At 30.7% G+C, this 20596-nt stretch overlaps 1 protein-coding gene across 1 annotated transcript in view; it reads left to right on the forward strand.

Annotated features, from left to right (window-relative positions):
* The first annotated feature begins 4360 nt into the window (after window positions 1-4360).
* LOC129920887 (UPF0047 protein YjbQ-like) overlaps window positions 4361-20596 on the forward strand; it is a 29270-nt gene continuing 13034 nt past the window's right edge. The window contains exons 1-2 of the mRNA XM_056002382.1: window positions 4361-4859; window positions 11203-11823. Coding sequence (XP_055858357.1) covers window positions 11646-11823 — 178 coding nt within the window. The 5' untranslated portion in view covers window positions 4361-4859; window positions 11203-11645. The remainder of the gene's footprint in view (window positions 4860-11202; window positions 11824-20596) is intronic.

Here is a 20596-nt window from a genome sequence, read left to right on the forward strand (position 1 = left end):
TTTTGTTAAATTTTTGAGGTTTTTATCGAAGTAGCTTACATTTTTTTGGTCTTATTAACTCATCTTATTACGTAAATACGGATTAACTAAAAAAAGTAAAAATGTACACATTGGGATAGAAAATAATATACCTATACAAAAGGGGAAACCACGTTTTTTGGAAATTTTGTATGTTTCCTTTTTTTGTACAATAAGCGCCTTCATTATTTATAACACACTTTTTAAACATGGTTCAGTTTTAGTTTTGAGCTTGTTAACAATCTTTAATTACCATTAACCTTTTTCAGGAGCTAATTTTGTACTGTTATAAGGTATTCTGCGACTTTTCTCTTGAGAAGCTCCAAACGACATTTTCTATGGAATTCATGTTTGGAAAATTGATAACAAGCTCAAAACTAATAGACCGAGAGCCCACATCATATTTTGGGAGTTTATGGATAAGGCCTCAGTTATAGCTATCAGTAAAATCCATCAGTTAAAAATAGAAACATCAGGAATCTGAAAGCGTTTATAGCAACCAGTAAATTTACGTCATTAAATTAAATGCTTATTTGACTTTCGCTCCCCAAACAATTTTTTTACTGATAAATTTTACTGATCATTGCATCAGTAATTTTTTTAATGATGCACAGGAACAGTAAAAAAAATGAAACGCCATCAGCAAAACGAAATGGATTTTTTTTGGCATTTGGCAGTCAGCTGTTCAGTTAAAATGATTTCATCAGTAAAATTTATAAAATGCATTTGTGGAGAAAATTTAGCACTAAATGCTATGTTTCTTTTTGAAAAAAATTATTGAAATATATTTTCAATTTATTTCATCAATATTTTGCTCAAAATAAATGTTTAAAGTATTCAAAATAGCAAAACAAAATTTTTATTGATGGATTTTACTGACAGCTATAACTGAGGCCTAACCGAAAATGGGTCATATGTATGTGTAGGTAATAGCGTCCTCTGATGAAGAATTCGAAAGTCTTACAGGTTTATTTCACGGCATTCTATGGTTTATGGGGAGTTGAAAAATGCATTTTTTCCGATTATTGTGTCGAGTATATAACCACTTTTATTCATATAGAGCCGATAGAGGACGATAACTTGAGGTAGTGGTGATTTTTTAAAAGTTACCACCAGACGCATATACATCTTGAAAAAAAAATATTATTCTGACTTTTGTATGAAAATCGCTAATTCGCAAATCTTCAAGGACGTCTGGCAAGGGTAATGCCGCGAATAAAACGTCTGGGACCGAACTTTTTGGAATTAAGGTATCGTCCCTTATCGGGCCTATATGAATTAAAGTATACTCGACACAAAAATCGAAAAAAATGCATTTTTCAACTCCCCATAAACCATATAATGCCGTGAAATAAACCTGCCAGACTTTCGAATTCTTTATCAGGACGCTATTACCTACACATAAATATGACCTATTTTCGGTTATACCTCCACTCCCAAAATTTGCTCTGGGCTCTTATACTATAAAATTGAACCATGTTTTAAAAGTGTGTTCTTAATAAAGAAGACGCTTATTGTACCAAAAAGGAAAAGATACAAATTTTCCAAAAAACGTGGTTTCACATCTTCATTAAAACGCCGTTATAAAGGTGTATACCAAAATTCAGCCCAACAGGAATATTTACGCAGATTGGGGTTAAAAATGACTGAAATGACTGGACTTATAATTAAAAAACGCTTCTTGAGCAATACTTTTTTCATAATATGATTGCGATATAAATAGCTAAGAACTGCAAACGGCCTAGCCTCTATTTTGATGGTTGTATTGTTCTCCAAAACTCTAAACAAGTTGATAAAATTTAAGTCGGAGATTGTATTTTTGGTCTTGACAATTTGTACACTTTTTAAGTAAGCAAGGGCCACTGTGGCGTATGTGTATTTTTTTTTACAATTAATTTAGCAATTACAATAGCTGCGTTTCCTTGGTAAAATTTATCTACTGCTAAGTAGTTAAAGCTGCTTTGAACTATTTTTCCAAAAGAGCAAAAGTAGTTCAAAGTACTTTCAAATACTAAGCAGTAGATAAATGTCCCCAAAGGAAAGCAGCTAATAGTGAAGATTTACAATCTTCTTGCTAGCTTGCAATAGCTGCGTTCCTTTGGGAATCTACTGCTAAGTACTTAAAACTACTTTGAGCTACTTTTGCTGTATTGAAAAAGTAGTTTAAAGCTGCTTTAAGTACTAAGCAGTAAATAAATATTCCTAAAGGAACGCAGCTATTACTGGTTCTATTGAAGATACTGGTTCTATGGGTTGGAATAAAATAAATACATAATACTGAAACAACATTCATACAAAAAAGTTTTAATTTTAAATCTAAGCGTTTTTGTGTAAAAAAAATTACTTTAAGCCTGGTACGCTGCTCGCGCTAAATTTTAGCTCCCATACAAATTATCGAAAAATTTTAGCCGAGCTAAAATGAGTCCCATACAAATTAACGATAACTTGTATGGGAATTTTATCTTGGCTTAAATTTAGCGTGAGCAGCGTACCAGGCTTTACTCTGCATAGTTCTCACGAAAACACTTTCCAATCAGAAAATGCAAAATAATAAAAAGATTTTCTGCTTTAAAATATCTGCAATAATTTTTTCTACTCATCTCTAAATAATTTCAGGTTCATGTGCAAGCTACAATAATTTTTTTTTATCCGCCATTACTTTCAGTGAATTAAAATTTCACCATCAAAATGTCATGTTGTATTTTTTCACCCCTTTCAATCTAGGGAAAAAATATCATCCATTTTAGACCAGTGCAAATCAAGTGGTGTTAAAAAGAAGTACAAGGGTAGGAAACGAGAAAAAAAAATTATCCGCATTATTTTTACATCAGAATTGCTACCAAAACTAAGAAAAAATGAAAACATAACCAACACTATACAGTAATTAAGCAATCTTAATGATTACTTAAACTTTACAATTAACTAAAATAATAACCATTACGTGAAAAAGAAAAAAAAACGAAAAATCTTCACTTCGAAAAAAGGTGGAAGAAGAAGAAAAAAAAGGAAAATAAATTTGTATCTAATCGAAAGGATACATTCTACCAAAGGGTTGATTGTGTGTGTGGTGTGTTGTGTAGAATAACCGTGTTGAAGTGTGGTGAACTTTCTTTTTTTTTTTGTTAATGCAGAGAATAAAACTTAAATATTTACTAAAGCAGAAAAACAATAAATCACAATAACAAATAAAAAAACACAAAAAAGTCCTGTAATAAAAATTGAAAGAGGATTTTTGGTGTGTTGTATAAGTTTGATGATTAATATGAATTTGCTTTGAATACAACTTTCATTCAATATGTGTGTGTGTGTATTAGTAAAAGAGAGCCTTTGAATGGGCAAGTTTCCACCACAACCTCCTTCTGATCCCCCGCAAACACAACAACACAAACGTCTTCAATTTTTATTCACTCATTATCGCCTTTGCCACTTTTATCACTACCAAACTACAACCACCACCACCGGGAAGGATGTTGTGTTGTATTGTATGTGCATAGAGTTACCGCGGTGAAAAACAAAAATTGTTCTTGCTTGCCCGTCCCATCGACATCCGTCGTGGTCGTTTGAAAAGCATGTTGTTCCCCAAAGTGGGTATATACCATCCGTCCCCATTATAGAATTTTTTTTGTATGAGTGCATCATTATATTTGCAAGTCGATATTACTTGCAGTGTATGGAAAATTCGCATCGTGTAAACTGTCATCTATTTGACATTTCTCTCTCTTGAATGAAATACTAGAACGGAAAACAAAAAAACTATTCAGAAGGCCATCTGTCGACTGTCGCGATATGTTCTTTGATTTTTGAGAAAGAACACAAAAAATCAATTGAAATGTGTTAAGTAGATACAAATCTATTTAAAAATAGAAAAAACAAAAAAATATATAAATTCCTTGGTGCCTTAATACAGAAAAAAAACCTAACGGTGTAGTATGTTAAATACATCGTTCATCAAAAGAAAAAACTCTTCGTCCTTTTTCAAGTGCAAACGATAGATATGGATACGTATAACTCCCTAATTGTTATCGTCTCACGTTTAAAGTAGTCTTTTTTTCAAAAAAAGCATCTCTAACGGTAATTCGTGAATAGTTTTGACGTTTTTGGTAAAAAAAATTCAACTCATATAAAAAAATTGTTACATACTTAGCGGTAGATAAAAAAAAATAATATATTATCCTATTTCCCTTGTGGAATACGAAAAGTGTGAGTAGTGTGAGTAAGAGTGTTATAAAAAAAAAATATCCCAACAGAGGAAATAGTTTTATTTTTCTTTCTTCCTGTGTTGAATATTATAAATATTCATTCATTCCACCTCGTTCTCTTTTTTACATTCTCATCCGATTAGTGAACTGTAAAAAAAAAACAAAAATTACCAAAATTCATTTCGCCCGTGTGAGTGAATTCGCTCTCTATTTTTTCTCTGTGGTGAGGTGAATTTGTTATTTTTTGTAGACAAAAGAATGAACAGAGAACGAAGGAATTACCGATTAAAACTGATGAAGAAAAAAAGCAATAAAGTGAATGGGCATCTGTCAAAAAAAAATTGTATGTCAGTCGGTCGAATTTACGGATAATCGGTTTTTATAATTCGTTTCTGCACGAATTTTTTTCATCTATTTTCTTGATTAAAATATAACAGAAAATTGCAAATATTTATCCTATTCCTTATAACAAACTGCGTGTATGTTTTATGTTTTGATTAATTAACGGAAAAAATTGGAAAATCAAAATCATTCAGAGCACAGCAGAAAAAAGAAAGAAAAAAGAAACTGGAGTGTGTCACGTCATATCGATAAAGAGAACAAGTCTGTGTGTGTGTGCTTTTTTTCTTCCTCAAAAAACAGGTGCAGCAATGTTTTTTTTTACAAGAAAAAAAAATGTGTTTTTTTGTGCACAAGTGTAGTTTATTTAAACAAAATTTAAATTTTAATTAAATCAAAATAATGTCAAGTATTTTATAAAAAAAACATGCTTTGAGATTAAAAGAAAGAAAAACTCGACAAAATCAGCGAAAGAAAAAACTACTCGCTCGCATACATATCGATAGTTACGTAGGTCATGAAAAAAAAGAAATGTTTTTTCATTTCCAAAATAAAATAAAAATACTCATGTATTTAAATTACATTTATTTTATTTTTAGTAATTTATGTAGTTGTTAATAAAAATGCAAATAATTTAAAATGAAATCTAGTGTAGCAGTACTTTTCTATGTTTTCCATTAAAATTTCTTGTATTTCTGAGAAAATGCGATATCCTGACGTTTATAGGTCAGTGCGGTCATAACAAAAAAAAAAAAAAACCAACGATTTTTACACAATTTTTTGTTTTTTTTTTTTTATTATTCGGTTATGAAAAACAGTGGTCCTAATAAAGTTGACTGGCAAAAAAGTGTTGGAATCAATTATTTGCAATATTTTTCTACTTACATACCTATTTGCAATTTATCTGAAAAATGACAGTAGGCTCTAAGCAATACGAATATTTTTTTGGGAAGTACCTATTACATTTTGCTCCATTTCGTCTACCAAATTAGACATTGTCTCTGTCAATTGATAAAAAAAATGATGGAGATATTAATTAGCGTTTTGGTTTACAGTTAATGCGTCTTTTAAATGGTAGGCACGTTAATAATTTCTTATGGAAGTTACCTGTTCCAGTCCAAGGTATTCATTGAACAGTGTTGAAAAACTGAATAGCACACATCCACATTTTTTTAAATTTAAATATGAAAAAAACTCGAGTTTTAAAAATATTTTTTGCATAAATTCAATTTTTTTTTACTGAAGAATATTAATTCACAACAAATTACCTAGAACATAAATCTAAAATTAAAAAGAAACAAAAAATAATAAAGAAACATTTAAAAATTGCAAAATACATGAAGACGAGTAAAATTAAGCATACAATTTGTAAAACCTCGGAATCCAGGGAAAGTCGATGCATCTGTAAAACTAGTATAGGGCTGAATTATTAAAAAGTCAAATAAGAAAGTTAAAAAAAAAAAAATTTACCGCTCTCGATTAGAATATTTCTTAAGGACCGTTTACAGAAAAATATGCCATTCCGTATGAAATCGTTCAATCGGAATTGCTGTCTCATTTTAAATGTTGCTCAAACTTTGTAGGGATGTTCTCTATGTGTGTTATTTTTATATATTCTTAGTGTACCGCTTGTTTGAAAATTCGAAAAAACGCTAAAAAGTCAAAGTAACCCCTACTTAAGGCTATGATTGCACTATGTTTGACATGAGATAGAAATTTATGGTATATTTTGATCGTATTCTTAGTTATATTCCCAGATTTCGTTTTGATATTTACATATCTTCTAAGGCTACGGCCACGTCCTGAGCGGCTAAGCGTCTAAGCGGCTGAGCGTCTGTGCGGCTAAACAGCAATCCTGAGTGACGAGGTCCACGTCCTGAACGGCGATCCTGAGCGGCAATTTTAAAACCCTACAAGTGCAAAATATTCGATGAGTATTTGGCTCACACGCGGGAGTCCCAGGTTCGATTCTTATAAGTGCCAATTTTTTTTTATTTTATAATTCTAAATAAAACAAACTTGGTATGCCTTATTTTAGTTAATATAGATCAACACCTAAAACCAAAATTTCAAAAGAATCAAATGACCTGTTTTGGAAAATTAGATTTAAAAAAAAAATCAGCATTTTTTCAAAAATCCAAAAATGCATTTCTTCAAAATTTTATTTTTGATTTATACTAAGACTATATAAGTGCTTTTGTATAAAAAATTTTGATAAAATTTGATAAGTCGTTTGAGAGAAATTCAAAGTTAAAAAAAAAAAAACGGTTCTATGACAGGTACCGTTAATAATGACTTTCGAAAAACTCTTTTTTTTTTTTGTTAAAAAACCCACACTTTATTTTTTTTAATTTTAATCGTTAAAAGAGTTTTTGAGAAAATTATTTTTTTTATAGGATTGGTGCATAACAGGTGTCATTAGATAAGGTTCTAAAAAAAATTAATTCCATAGAATCATCTGCACAATCTCCAAAAACTGCTACATACCAAGTTTGAAGAGAATTGGTCCATCCATTTAGGTTGTAGCTTCTTAAACAGAGAAAGATTCGAGTCCCAGGTTCGATTCCTGTCGGTGCCCTTAGGATTGCCGCCCAGCACGTGGCCGTACCCTTATTGTTCGATATAAATACACAGTTAACAAACTAATTTAATACATATCTGCCTGCCCGTTTGACATAATATAAGAATTATATTCTAATAGTTTATTTATAAACATTAATAATTTTTTAAGTACACATACAAACCAAACATTTGTTCAATATTTCGAGGAAAAATTTGAAAATATTTAGGTAACTCATGTTACATTAATTTAGTAACTCATGTTACCTCCGAGTAAAAGAGTCTGCATATTGTTCACATTTATTGTCCACTTTTTTATGGAATTACACTGCTTATAAATTTGTAATATTAAAAATCAAAAATGTAAGGTAATTTGTTGTCCCTGTTTATATTACTGGTGTAATATACCCTCTGTCGGCACACGTGTGCCAATTTGGCAGACAACAATTTTAAAGTTGACAATTTTTCAAAAAAGTATGCGCAAAACGAAATTCGCATCCGTGTGCCTTTCACGTCGCAAAAAAAGAGGTGTGCCTACAGAGGGTTAATAATTTTGCAAATTAAACAGTGCACAAAGGTCAACTGAGTGTTCAAAATCATTGACGCAGCTCCATATACAGCATAACCTGTTCTGTAACTTTTATCATTGACGATAAAATTTTTGAATGACTCTAAAACGGATTTAAACTGCAAACAACGTTAAATTTAAAACTGACATTTTATATCAGCACGTGACTTTTCTCTAACAAACCAACAACGACGTTATCCTACAAAAATCGTACGAAGTATCTAAATATATTTTGACTAATAATTTTATATTTAAATACTATTTTATCAAAATAGTACAACATATTACCAAAGATGGCGATATAAGCATGTTATAGACCAGGGATGGCGAACCAATGGCACGTGTGCCATTGGTGGCACGCCATAAAATATTTCCGGCACGCCACCAATTAAGTAATTTAATTGCCATTTGAGCGACATTCAACGATTTTTCCAGTAAAATTTTTCTTGAGATTTTGTAGAACTGTAAAAATCTCTTCTTCTCAGAAGAAGATACTCACGTTTTGAAAAACAGATTAAATTTACATGAAAAACCAGACGAAGTAAAATTAGCTGAACATTTTTTTATCGGTAGGTAATTAGGATTTCACAAATTAAAGAATTATCGGAAATGCCTCGGTCTACTATGGACCCTGAAACGACATCCTCTGATAAACTTAACATGTATTAATTTTACTGGTTGGAAATTGAAATGTAGCTGAACGAATTTCAATCTTGTCCGATATCGACTCAAAAATTAGTCGAAACAATGAAAGAGTTGGAATCCATGGAACTAGAGAGGGTAGAGGGCAATACGACGAACAATTCGAATTCCAAATTAATGGAAACATGAAATTGGAAAAGTTGGAGATCTTGACAATATTTTCACCTACTTACGCCTGTGAGTTATAATTTGTCCAAATGAATAACTTTAAAGATTCGCTTAGAAGCAGATTGTCAGATGATTCCCACTTTATCTTTCAGTACAGTCTGCATTTAGCTTAAAGTGAAAAAACTCGACAAAATCAGCGAAAGAAAAAACTACTCGCTCGCATACATATCGATAGTTACGTAGGTCATGAAAAAAAAGAAATGTTTTTCTATTTCCAAAATAAAATAAAAATACTCATGTATTTAAATTACATTTATTTTATTTTTAATAATTTATGTAGTTGTAAATAAAAATGCAAATAATTTAAAATGAAATCTAGTGTAGCAGTACTTTTCTATGTTTTCCATTAAAATTTCTTGTATTTCTGAGAAAATGCGATATCCTGACGTTTATAGGTCAGTGCGGTCATAACAAAAAAAAAAAAACCAACGATTTTTACACAATTTTGTTTTTTTTTTTATTATTCGGTTATGAAAAACAGTGGTCCTAATAAAGTTGACTGGCAAAAAAGTGTTGGAATCAATTATTTGCAATATTTTTCTACTTACATATGTACATACCTATTTGCAATTTATCTGAAAAATGACAGTAGGCTCTAAGCAATACGAATATTTTTTTGGGAAGTACCTATTACATTTTGCTCCATTTCGTCTATCAAATTAGACATTGTCTCTGTCAATTGATAAAAAAAATGATGGAGATATTAATTAGCGTTTATTATCGGAAATGCCTCGGTCTACTATGGAATCCATGGAACTAGAGAGGGTAGAGGGCAATACGACGAACAATTCGAATTCCAAATTAATGAAAACATGAAATTGGAAAAGTTGGAGATCTTGACAATATTTTCACCTACTTACGCCTGTGAGTTATAATTTGTCCAAATGAATAACTTTAAAGATTCGCTTAGAAGCAGATTGTCAGATGATTCCCACTTTATCTTTCAGTTCAGTCTGCATTTTGCTTAAAGTGACGAAACGTAGCCCTGATATAAACTACTTGGCATCGAGTTCAGAACAAGAGAAGTCATACTACAATATTTATTTCACTTTTTATTTTTTGTTTCTTTGTTTTATTTTGTACATCTAAAAATTGAAAAGTAAAAAATTCATTTTTTTCAAACTCAGTTTTTCCGAACGTAAAATTTGAAATAATGATGTAGAAAGCTTATTTTTTGGTTCCAAAAACAATTTTTGTAGTTTTTTTTAAACAAATAGCGCTATAAAGAAATAATAATTTTGTAAATCTCCCACTTTTTGCAAAAAGTGGCCATTTAGTTATACCTTTAATCTGAAATTTAGTTTTTTTTTATTAAAACTAACTACAATAATAATTATTATTATAATCTGTTATTTTCAAATTTAAATTAATAGGTGTGTTTACAAATTAAACGCTGCGTAGTTTAAAATAAATTATTTTTGCTTCTAGTGGTCACAAAAAAAAAACTAGATCAAAACTGTATGGCACGCCGAAGGCACCTCAAATAAATATTTTTTTTTAAATGGCACGGGCTCTAAAAATGTTGGCCATCCCTGTTATAGACAGATTATTTTGATTTTTTTTTTTTTTTGAAGAGATGTACCCATGCTTACAAAAGTAAGAAAGTCAGAAAACATAAATTTTCTCCATAAACAGATTTTTTAAACAAATAAAGGGCATATAATGAGGCGTTCAGTCCACTTCTCTAAAAGTTGAATGTTTTATAGTTTATAATGTATTTTGCCAAATTCTTACACGGCCTAAGTTGACATTATCAGGTATGGACAGTTCTCAATCTGAATCTTCCGAATTTAATCATGTTTGGTGATATACAGTCTTACTGGATGAATACAGAATTAATGAGACAAATTTACCTGTAGCTTGTAGTGTTGTCAAAATTTGAACGAACTACAAAAGGGCAGGTAGTGTCTGTAACGTGTAAAAGTTGATATTTCGTCGACTTGTGCTACAAGCTACAACTGCAGCGACAAATTTATCTTTCTTATTGAACATTAAAACAAATGTCAAATATATGAAATGTTTAGTTATTCTTTTGCAGCAATACTCGGTTAGCTTCCAGCTTAAATTACAGAAAGTTAATATTCTGTGTTTGGTAAATTTTCAAAAGTTTGTAAAATTTATTTTAACCTTCCGAAGGCAAGGCTTTTTTTCTACGTGAATAACAACATCATTGTACATAATTATTATTTTTTTGATGAAATAAAAAATAAAAACTTTCAACAACATTTAGACAAATTAACTAACTGACTTCAATATAATTCAGTTCTAGACCTTTCGATAGAAAATTACAAAAACAGAACCAAAAGAATATACCCTTTCTCAAGAGGTGGGGTGATGGGTAACCCCACTTGCCTTCGGAAGGTTAAGTACATAGTTTAAACTGAACTTTTAATGTAAGCATACTTTTATTTTAAGAAGTAGCATGTTATAAGTTCCTGAGTGTTTCTTCAGACGATTTACGTATACAAAAATATTGTTGAAAAAATTGGGTTTTTTTTAAATTTTGTTTTGAATTTCTTAAATCTCAAAGTATCACACCAAAAAATAAAAAAAAAACAAAAAATTATTCTTAAATTTAGCCATCAACGTATTATCTAGTATACAATTATTCAAAACATGTTTTTAAGATAAAATAAAATTATTTTACAGAGTTAATTTGAGCATATAACAACAAAAAAACACACAAAGAAAGTGAGAAGAAGAAAATAATTTTTGAACAAGTATTAACTGGTATCAAGACGGCAAATCCAAATAAAATTCCACCATCATCATTACCATTAACAGATACCGACTTAATAGTAAGAGAATCATCAAGGCATCAAGGGAAATCGAAGAAGAACTCCCTTACAACGGCGTGTGGCATTTATGATCCATCGGCGATCACGGAAACGACGGCGACGACGAATACGAAAACGGCGGCGAAATCCAACATTAATAAGATCAATAAAAGGGCATCAGGAAGCATTATAATACCTAATTCCACGACAGTGGTAGCAACAGGAAAAGCAACATCCTCTACCACCACGAAGACGAAGAGGATCCCCACTAGCACCACCCTCAGTAGCTGTCACAATAGTAGTTCGACAAGTACAATGGCTTCGTCGAATCATCGTGGCGGTGGAGGCGGCGCTATTCAAATTGGATCAGCTTGGTTTCAACGTAAAATCAATTTGCGTCCACAACATCGTGGTGTTCATTTAGTAACTGAAGAAATTCTTAGACAGATGCCAGAATTGGGTCAATTTTCTGTTGGACTGTGTCATGTGCAAAGTAAGTAAAATAATTTTAATCTTTCTTTTTTTCAAATTTTATTGTTTGCATGGAAAAATATAGGTATTTTGAAGTAATATAGTAATAAGTATATACATAAGTACTAGTACAGAATAAAATTAAATGAAATATGTGAATAAAATCCATGTTAAACAGCTTTTAACAATCTTTTGAGATTATTGTTCACTTCGCAAAGATTATTTGTATGTGTATATGATTAAATATCGATTTTCATTTGAAACAGGTATTTTTGTATGAGATCCACTGATCTCTAGTTTCAAATGGATGTTGTCAAGAGATTTTTTTTTATCGTCGAATCACCGCACAAGATTTCGATCATACTTTAACGTTTTGACTATTGTTCTCTCTATTTGATCAATAGAAAAAGATAGAGACACATAGCAACCATACGTTAACGAACGTATGCCGTAGTTCGACCCCAGTTTTTCTATATAAAAATACCTGTTTAAAAAAAAAAAAAAAACAAATGTAATAAAACGAAAATTTAAATACTGTCATAACTCAAAAATTAAAAATTTTGAGTTATTAACCCAGAGGTTATTGGAATTAAGTAATCTTTAATCCTACAAAAACTCATTTCTTAGCTTTTAAAGCTGACGAGGAATGAGCACTAGTTTTGTTTTAGAAAATAATTTTTTACATACAAAAACAAATCGATGCTAATTTTTAAAACTCGTTTCCTGAAAAACGTTATGATAGTGTTCTCGTAAATGAGCGTTACTATCGTTACTGTAGCGAATAAGTGTTAAAAACCAAAACAATCTTACTTCTATAAAAATAGTTTTGCATGAAAAAACACTACAATTTGAAATTAAAAATCATCGTAGCAAAAAAAAAAAAAATCAAATTTGTTGTCTACGATCGATGCCATTTGCGTTTAAATTTTATTTAAAGTGTATTATATGAGGAGTGAATAAACAAAAGGCCGTATTTATTTTCAAATAATGGGACGATTGTGGACTAATTGTTCATTGGATAGTGTTCTTGCCAACAACATTGTCCAATTTTAATTGTAGATAATTTTGCATTTGTAATAAAGAAATTTTTTTTAGAAAAAACATTTTCGCATCCGGTTCTCTGTATAAACAGACAATTTTCACTTGGTAGAAAATTGACAATTGGAAACTCATTGGTTGACTTTTGATAATACGGCTAGTATTGGAATATCTTCCAATCCATTAATTAATATTAATAGTTAATACTTGAATCAAATCGATGAAATTCATTCTTTTTATGGCATGTTGTAGTTTTTGTTTGTGTTGTTTCCCTTGATAAGTGCATTTTTGTTGATTTTATTGGTTTGAAAGATAGGGAAATGGAATGGACGTTTGGGCACTTTTTGATGAAGAAGCACCAAAGACGTACATATATCCGCTTCGATGTTCACAAAAGAGCCACTGCCGTATTCTTCCAATAATATCAATATACTCGCCTTGTGGAAGCCGCTTAAAGGTATCGGTGAAACTTAAGGTCTCTGCCGACCCTGTTTGGAGGAGAAGATACAACAACAAATTGAACAAGGCGTACAAAGATACTTACCCAGCAAACGCTTGGTAATTCTTTGAACTATCCGGAACTACCCGATCCGGAATGACAAACGAGCAAATTGGGTTTTTCAATTAATTGTCTTTGTCGTTTTTCTTTCCTGCTTACAGAAAAATTAACACACGAACACAGTATTTTCGCATTGTTAAAATTTGACATCTTCGAGTTCGAATTTGAACCGAATTTTAATTTTTTTTTGTTCTAAAATGTATCACTCTATTTGTTTTTGTATTTGTAAAAACAGTATGTTGTATCTACCCGAAACAAAAAATAAAGAGCAAATGTAAAACCTACTTACCTTTTGTAATGACATCCACGAAAAGTCTGCTATCACCATGTCATAACATCGGAAATGTTACTATGGTCTCGTCATGTTGTTTAGATTTTTGTTGGTAACGTCCGTCCCTTTAGCACAATCAAAATATTCCTCAAAAAATATTTCGCATTGCATTTATTTTAAGTAAATAAGTACTAGGTATATGGTTATGTACATATATGTATGTAAGTTAACGCAAATTAGCACAGGCATAATGAGAATTACCATTACCCATCTTAAAAAAAAAAACACATTCGTGCAGGAGCAAGTGAGTACGACAGGCCTCACAACAGCACGTGTTATTCAAATACCACTCAACTCGTCGTCGTTGGGTGAATGTTGTCTTTGGTCGACTTAGCCCCCTTAAGCGAATCCGTTTCCTTGCACCATCAAAGTAGCTCTTCAAGTAACAAAATACACTTTTGTGTATAGGCAACCTATCTGCAGTCGCAATCAACCACTGGTGGTAGCATTATTGCATATAAAAGTCAACTCCTCACAATTCACCACGTTTGGGTAGTAAAGTTTCCTCCCTATTTTATATTTTGACCCCGTGAATGCCCGTGAGTTTCCTTCACTTCACTTCACTTCACTCTATTGCTAGTTTATCTGTTGTTTCTTCAAAGTTCCGTATTATATTTTCTTGTGTTATAGAGAAATTAAGGAAATTCAAAGAATCAGAAAAAGAAAACATTATTTTTCAGCGAGTTCAGAAACACCGCCAAATACAGCTGCTTTTCAGTTACCTTATAGGTGGTATGTGGGTCCTTCCACAATATATGTAGTTCTTCCTTTCACATTGTTTTTTTTTTTCGACTTTATTGTAGGTATTGGTGTGCTTCACTCAGCATTCTATATCAAGAGATATAGATACTTTAGCGTCTTTTTGTTCTGAACCGAACCTCATGTGGCAATGCTTTTAGTTTATAACTATACAACTGTGCCGTCACCATCCTACTTCCCCTTTTTAACTCCGGCAAATTTAAAATGCACGATACAATTGGGGCAAAACTGACAAAAAAAAAAAACATGCAATCACAGGGACATAGTAGCACCAAGTCGAACCTAATTTAGCTATAAGAATTCTATACACACAAATATTCATATCATTGCTATATTTTGTTTTCTGGGCCTTTTTATTTTTTATTTTTTTTTTTTATTTTTTTTTTATTGATTTCGACCTCTGTGGTAAAGCTATAGTATAGTAGTGTGTTATTGGTTTGCTCTGTTGTATTTTATGTATTCAAATTCAGTCCATAGTCGTCATCGAAAAAGTTATGAAAAAAAGAAAGAAAAATCAACAACAACAAAAGGCTTGGACTTTTATTTATTTGTTTCTGTGATGATCGGTTTAGAATTTAGAAAAAATCGTTTAAATTACTTGATATACGACTACAATATCACAAACAATATTTTATTGAAAATTCTAAGTCATCCTTAGACAAGAGAAAAGTTATATTAGTGTTGTAACATTGATGGACACTCTACTTTTATAAATCTCTGTGTTCACATTTATGTACAGTCTTTTGAAAAAACATTTGCGGAAGCATTTTTCGATCAAACGGGGATATTAAAATCGTCTGCCACTTCATCAACTTTACTGTCATAAAGTTATGATTGATTGACTCGGTACATCCCAAATATTTAAAGTTTGTTTTTTTTTTTAGAATTATAAAACATCATGAAAATGTCTAGGTAAAAGAATAGCATTGCTTTTATCGACATTTATATTGTTAAATGGACGAGATATAATATAGTCTATAAAATAATAGATTTAGTTTTGAATTTCGCGCCCTATTTAAAAATATCAATAATTAAGCATCAATAGTTATCAATAACATTAAAGAGTAAAGTAAAACATTGAACAACTGGGTGAATATACAGTACATTTTTTTTTTAGAAACAAAGATTTTAATAGTACATATATGGTAGGTATATATCACAGGACCCATTAGTGAGAAATTTCGAGATGCGAATTATTAAAAATTCAATTATTATATTATAAAGTTTTATACATAAGTCTTGGGTTTAATTATTTTGTATTGGTTCCTCAACGGGCAGAACTCAAAACAGCAAATGCTTCGATTTACCGTCGAACAATAAAAAATAGCAGAAGGCGAAAAAGTTAATTGATTATGCTAAATTTAAATGAAACTCAATATCACTTTAAAAATTAATTTCATTTATATACATGCAATATTAAATGTAATCCAATTTGTCTTCGTAAAATTTGAACACCTTTCGCACTTGGAAAGCACTGCTCCATTCCGGAATAGGGCCGTCTGGGTCGGAGAGTGAACACCATATTATATTCTACTAGCTGACCCGGTGGACTTCGTTACGCCTTTTCTGCTATTTACTTCCAATTTTAGACTGTGTCAATCTTTTCCCCAAACCAAAAATCGAATCACAACATCAAATATAGGGGTTTATAAATAAAAAAATGTGTTTCTTGAGTTCTATTGATCGTATGGTCAAGATTGATGTCTTCCGGCTTAAAAGAAATGACAGAGCATCAGTTCCTGTATTTAGAATATGAAATATAGTACGAATTTAGCCTATTCACATAAAGCCGCGACTTATATTGGTTATACCTTCACTCCTAAAATTTGCTGTGTGCTCTTGGTCTATATTTTGTAACCAACTTCTAAAAAGATGGAGGTTCTAAATTTGATTGTATTTTTTTTATGTTTGTAACCTCAGAACCGATTTTGATAGTTCTTTTTTTGTTTTAATTTAAAGCTTTCAGTGCAGTCTTATTTGAATTAAGTCCATTTCCGGTTGATATATTTATGTCTTGAAAATGTTATTTCTACAAATAATAAAACTTTTCAATAGAACTGATGAAATGCGCAAGCATTAGGTGGCTTGATCTTTCTTATGCTCATTTGAACCACACTTTAAAAATATATTTATTCTCTTTAACAGATTTTGGCTCCGTTGGGTTTTTTATTTGCGCCGAGTAGCAAAATCGCAAATAACAAAAATTTTGTAATGTAAACAATGCCGCGAAGCATTTGGTTTTATAAAAATAAATCTTCGTAGATTCTCAGACTTACCGTGTATGCACACAAAATTTCATAAAAATCGTTCCAAAAATATGTAAGAAAGCTTGGAGCACCCTAAACATTTAGTGGTACGAAAAATAGATGTTGGCCGATTCTTAGACCTACCAGGTATATCTACACAAAAAAATTCGTAAAAATCGTTCAAAAAAAGATATAAAAAAAATTGGCTGGACCACCCTAACAAGAATTTTATATATTAGATTTTTTTTCAATAAAAAGAAACAATTAATTGATCAAAATATTTTTTATTTCATACGCCTTTTTGCTGCAAATTAATTAACAGTTTCAAGTTTTATAAAAACTCAACTTCTTACTTTTATTTCAGAGCAACACGCCGAAAAAAAATTGTTGGTGTGAGACTGGTTTATTATTTAAAAAACGTGTACCGGTATTGCAGTTTTCAAAAAAGTAAAAAGTTTCCAAAGTTGAAGTTAGATCGCAAAAAATTACAATTTGAATTCAACAAAAAGGATTTTTCAGAGCAAAAACACCAACAAAAATAAAGTCTTTTGATCAAAGAGAAATAAACAAACTAGAAACTGATTCTTCACTGTCTTAAACCTTTATTTAATTTATTTAATGCAAAAATTTCCAATATTTCGCGAAATCAATTTTTCAATTTTTACAACTTTTTTTTGTATGTTCCCAGTTTAATGAATTTTTAAGGCCTCTGCTTGGTCAGACGTATAAAAAGTTAAATGAAATTCATCTGAAAATTAAGAAGAGTAGGTTAGTGTGACTGCAACATTAGCTATGTTTCTTTGTTGCCATCTTGGTGCGTGCATATAAATCTTTGTTCAATGTCGATATTTGGAAAATTCTTCTGCAGAATGAAAGTTTTCCCAAAAAAAATAAATACACCAATTGTGAAACAGCCATAAATCGTTTTGAAAAACCTGCAGAGTTCAAAAGATTTCTAAAAACCTCCTCTGTACCTAACTTAACTAGTTCTCAAATGTAACTATATGTGTATACCCTCTCAAAGATTTTCCCCCCAAACTGTAATTGAAATGTTTTATAAATGCAGTCATCTTCATCCACACAAGTCGAGTTAAACTTGTTATTTCACTCAGTAATTACTAATCACAAACAAATTGTAACAACCACCTCTGTTCGTCCTTTTCGCCTTAAATTAATATATAACAAATCACGCAGCTCTGCCTTGCCACTATACACTTGCAATATCGTTGGGACTTGTAGCAAAAGCAATATGCGTGTTTTGTTGCACTTAACTCAACTACAGTTTATGTTCACTTCTTTGTACTATCCTGCTCTACATTTATACTGAAGCAAAGCAAATACTTAAAAAAAAAACAATAAATATTAGGAATATACTCTGTAGTTGATTTTTCGCTGAATTTATTTTTATTATTAATTTAAAATTTAACCATTATACATAATCTGATGTACAGTTATTTAATTAAATAATGGCAATCTTGTTAACATTAAGTATTTTTGTTTGACATAGGTACATACCTACATTTGTAGAATTTTCAGAGGTACCTACTGTTTTTGTGTTTTCAAAGAAAAATTTAGAAGGAAACAACTTCCAAAAAAAAAACATGTTTCTTCTTTAGTTGAATGATAAAAAAAAAACTAAAACTAGAACAATAATTAACTTTCTGAATAAAAAAGGACCATAAAATGGCTTGTTTATTTCTTAACCTAACTGAGACTATTGTCTTGGATTGGCTTCAAATTAAAAACAAATATAGGGAGCGATTGTACTGAAGGTGTATGAAAAGAACATTAATTATGCTACTCAAGTAGCATTCTTCCTTTACAAAAATATAATTACGCTTTCCACTGTTGTTGCAGCCAAATTAGCGGGGTTCTCAAACGGTTTGGTAAAGAAAGGAGTCAAAACTACACATATTAAATAATTACATTTAAAACTTTTCACTGACTTAACTTTTGAATTTCCCAAGATTGCATTGTGCTACTTACTGAAAAAGCTGCCTATTTAGGGATATAAAAAACAAGTTGATATAAACTTATAAAAAGACGCTATGCCGTAGCATCCGTCGATGTCTCGGCTGCTTGTTTTTCGTTCTGTCTCTACTTCCATTTTAAAATATAAAGATAAAAAAACACCAATAAAAAAAAACAGGCAATTTGTTCTAGCACCCGAAACAGACACTTTCTTATCAATACCTATTTCATTTGGTAACATCAAAAGTCATAACTTTATCAAAAGATATTGTCAAATAAAAGGTTTTAAATAAACATTTAGTGTAATGGTGTTCTTATAATTTAACTATAAACAAAAAATATCGATTTATATGTAGCATTCGAAATGATGTGGCCCCTATTAAAAAAATAAATTGCACGACTGGGGTCGCACGTACTTGCTCTTCTGGTAAAAGTTACTCTAATGTTAAAGATTTTAACTGAACAAAATAAGGGCAAATTTGATATTTTCACGGAATTTCGTTTGTGGTGCAGAAAAAAAATAAAATCTGTTTTTATAAATATTTAAATACCGTTTTAAATGATCTTCTACAAAAAAACTAAGTATGCCACTTATTTTCTAGTATAAAAAGGAATTTTTAGAAAAAAATGATCGAAAATCGTTAGAGCCGTTTTTAAAAAAAAATAAATTTTTTATATATGTATATAAAAATTTTCTAACATTTAAAAAAAAAAGTTGATATGCAATTTTGAATAAATAATTAATTTACTCATAAAACCGAAATTTCAAAATTTTTCACCAACCCGTTTCCAAAAAATTGATTTTTCAAAAAAAAAATTTGAAATATTTTTAAAAAATCCAAAAATGTGTTTTTTGAAAAATTTCAAATTTTTTTAAATTAAAATTGTTTAAACATTTCTGTATTAAAAATTTGGTCGAAATCTGTTTTGTCGTTTATGAGAAATTCTTAAATCCAAAAAACCGTTCTATGGCAGGTACCGTTAATAACGGTACAAAAAATATTTTTTTTATTATCAAAAGAAGCTCTTATTTGTAGCAGTAAGCAGAAAAATTTTAATCAAAATCGCTAGAGCCGTTTTTGAAATAAATCAACTTTTCTGTTTCCGTTATATGACAGGTACCGTTAGTTTTGGCCCTAAAAAAAAAAACTTCAATTTGTCCTCTAGGGAATCACCCAAAATTGTTAACTACCAAGTTTGAAGAAAATCGCTTCAGTACTTTAGACTGTAGATCGAGGTTCTTACAGACAGACAGAATTGCCGGACCCACTTTTTTGGCATTCTCCATCATCGTAATGCCATGTCTGATTGTTATCTCGAGTTCGATTTTTTTTTACGCATCCTAAACTTGCCCTATAGTACCTATATAGCAAGTAAAAAATCTGGAATGCCTCCATAACCTTTGCAAGGCAAACTCCCACGCATCTTTCTTTTTTCTGCAAGAAAAACTTAAAGCTATGGTTTTCTAATCATTAATGTTAATCCAGTTGAATATCTCTTTTTATTGCGGTGCTAATAACAAGAATTTGTAAAAGGATACAATCCTGCTAGTATAGACATCAAAGGTTTCAGCCTCTGAGTTGCATTTCAGTTACAATAGCGTATGCATATTGCATATACATAATGTACTGTACATATATACGTTTTATAAATGTATATTTTTTTATCTCTATTTTATTGTCGTCATCGTCTGCCGGTTTCTATTGCCTTTTTTTTAAATGTGGGTAGAGTTCTTGAGTATGTGAATTTGGAATTGAGTCAAGTGTCAGCCTCCTTCCCGCCCTTTACGCTATTAAAATTGAATTGAAATAAACCATCGTGTCGTAATTTTTTTTTTGTTGTTGCTTTTTTTTCTGCCAGTATTTTAAAAAATTTGTTCATTCTCGCCTGC

The sequence above is a fragment of the Episyrphus balteatus genome, chromosome 1 (genome assembly GCF_945859705.1).
Source record: "Episyrphus balteatus chromosome 1, idEpiBalt1.1, whole genome shotgun sequence".
In the NCBI taxonomy this organism is placed as follows: Eukaryota; Metazoa; Arthropoda; class Insecta; order Diptera; family Syrphidae; genus Episyrphus; species Episyrphus balteatus.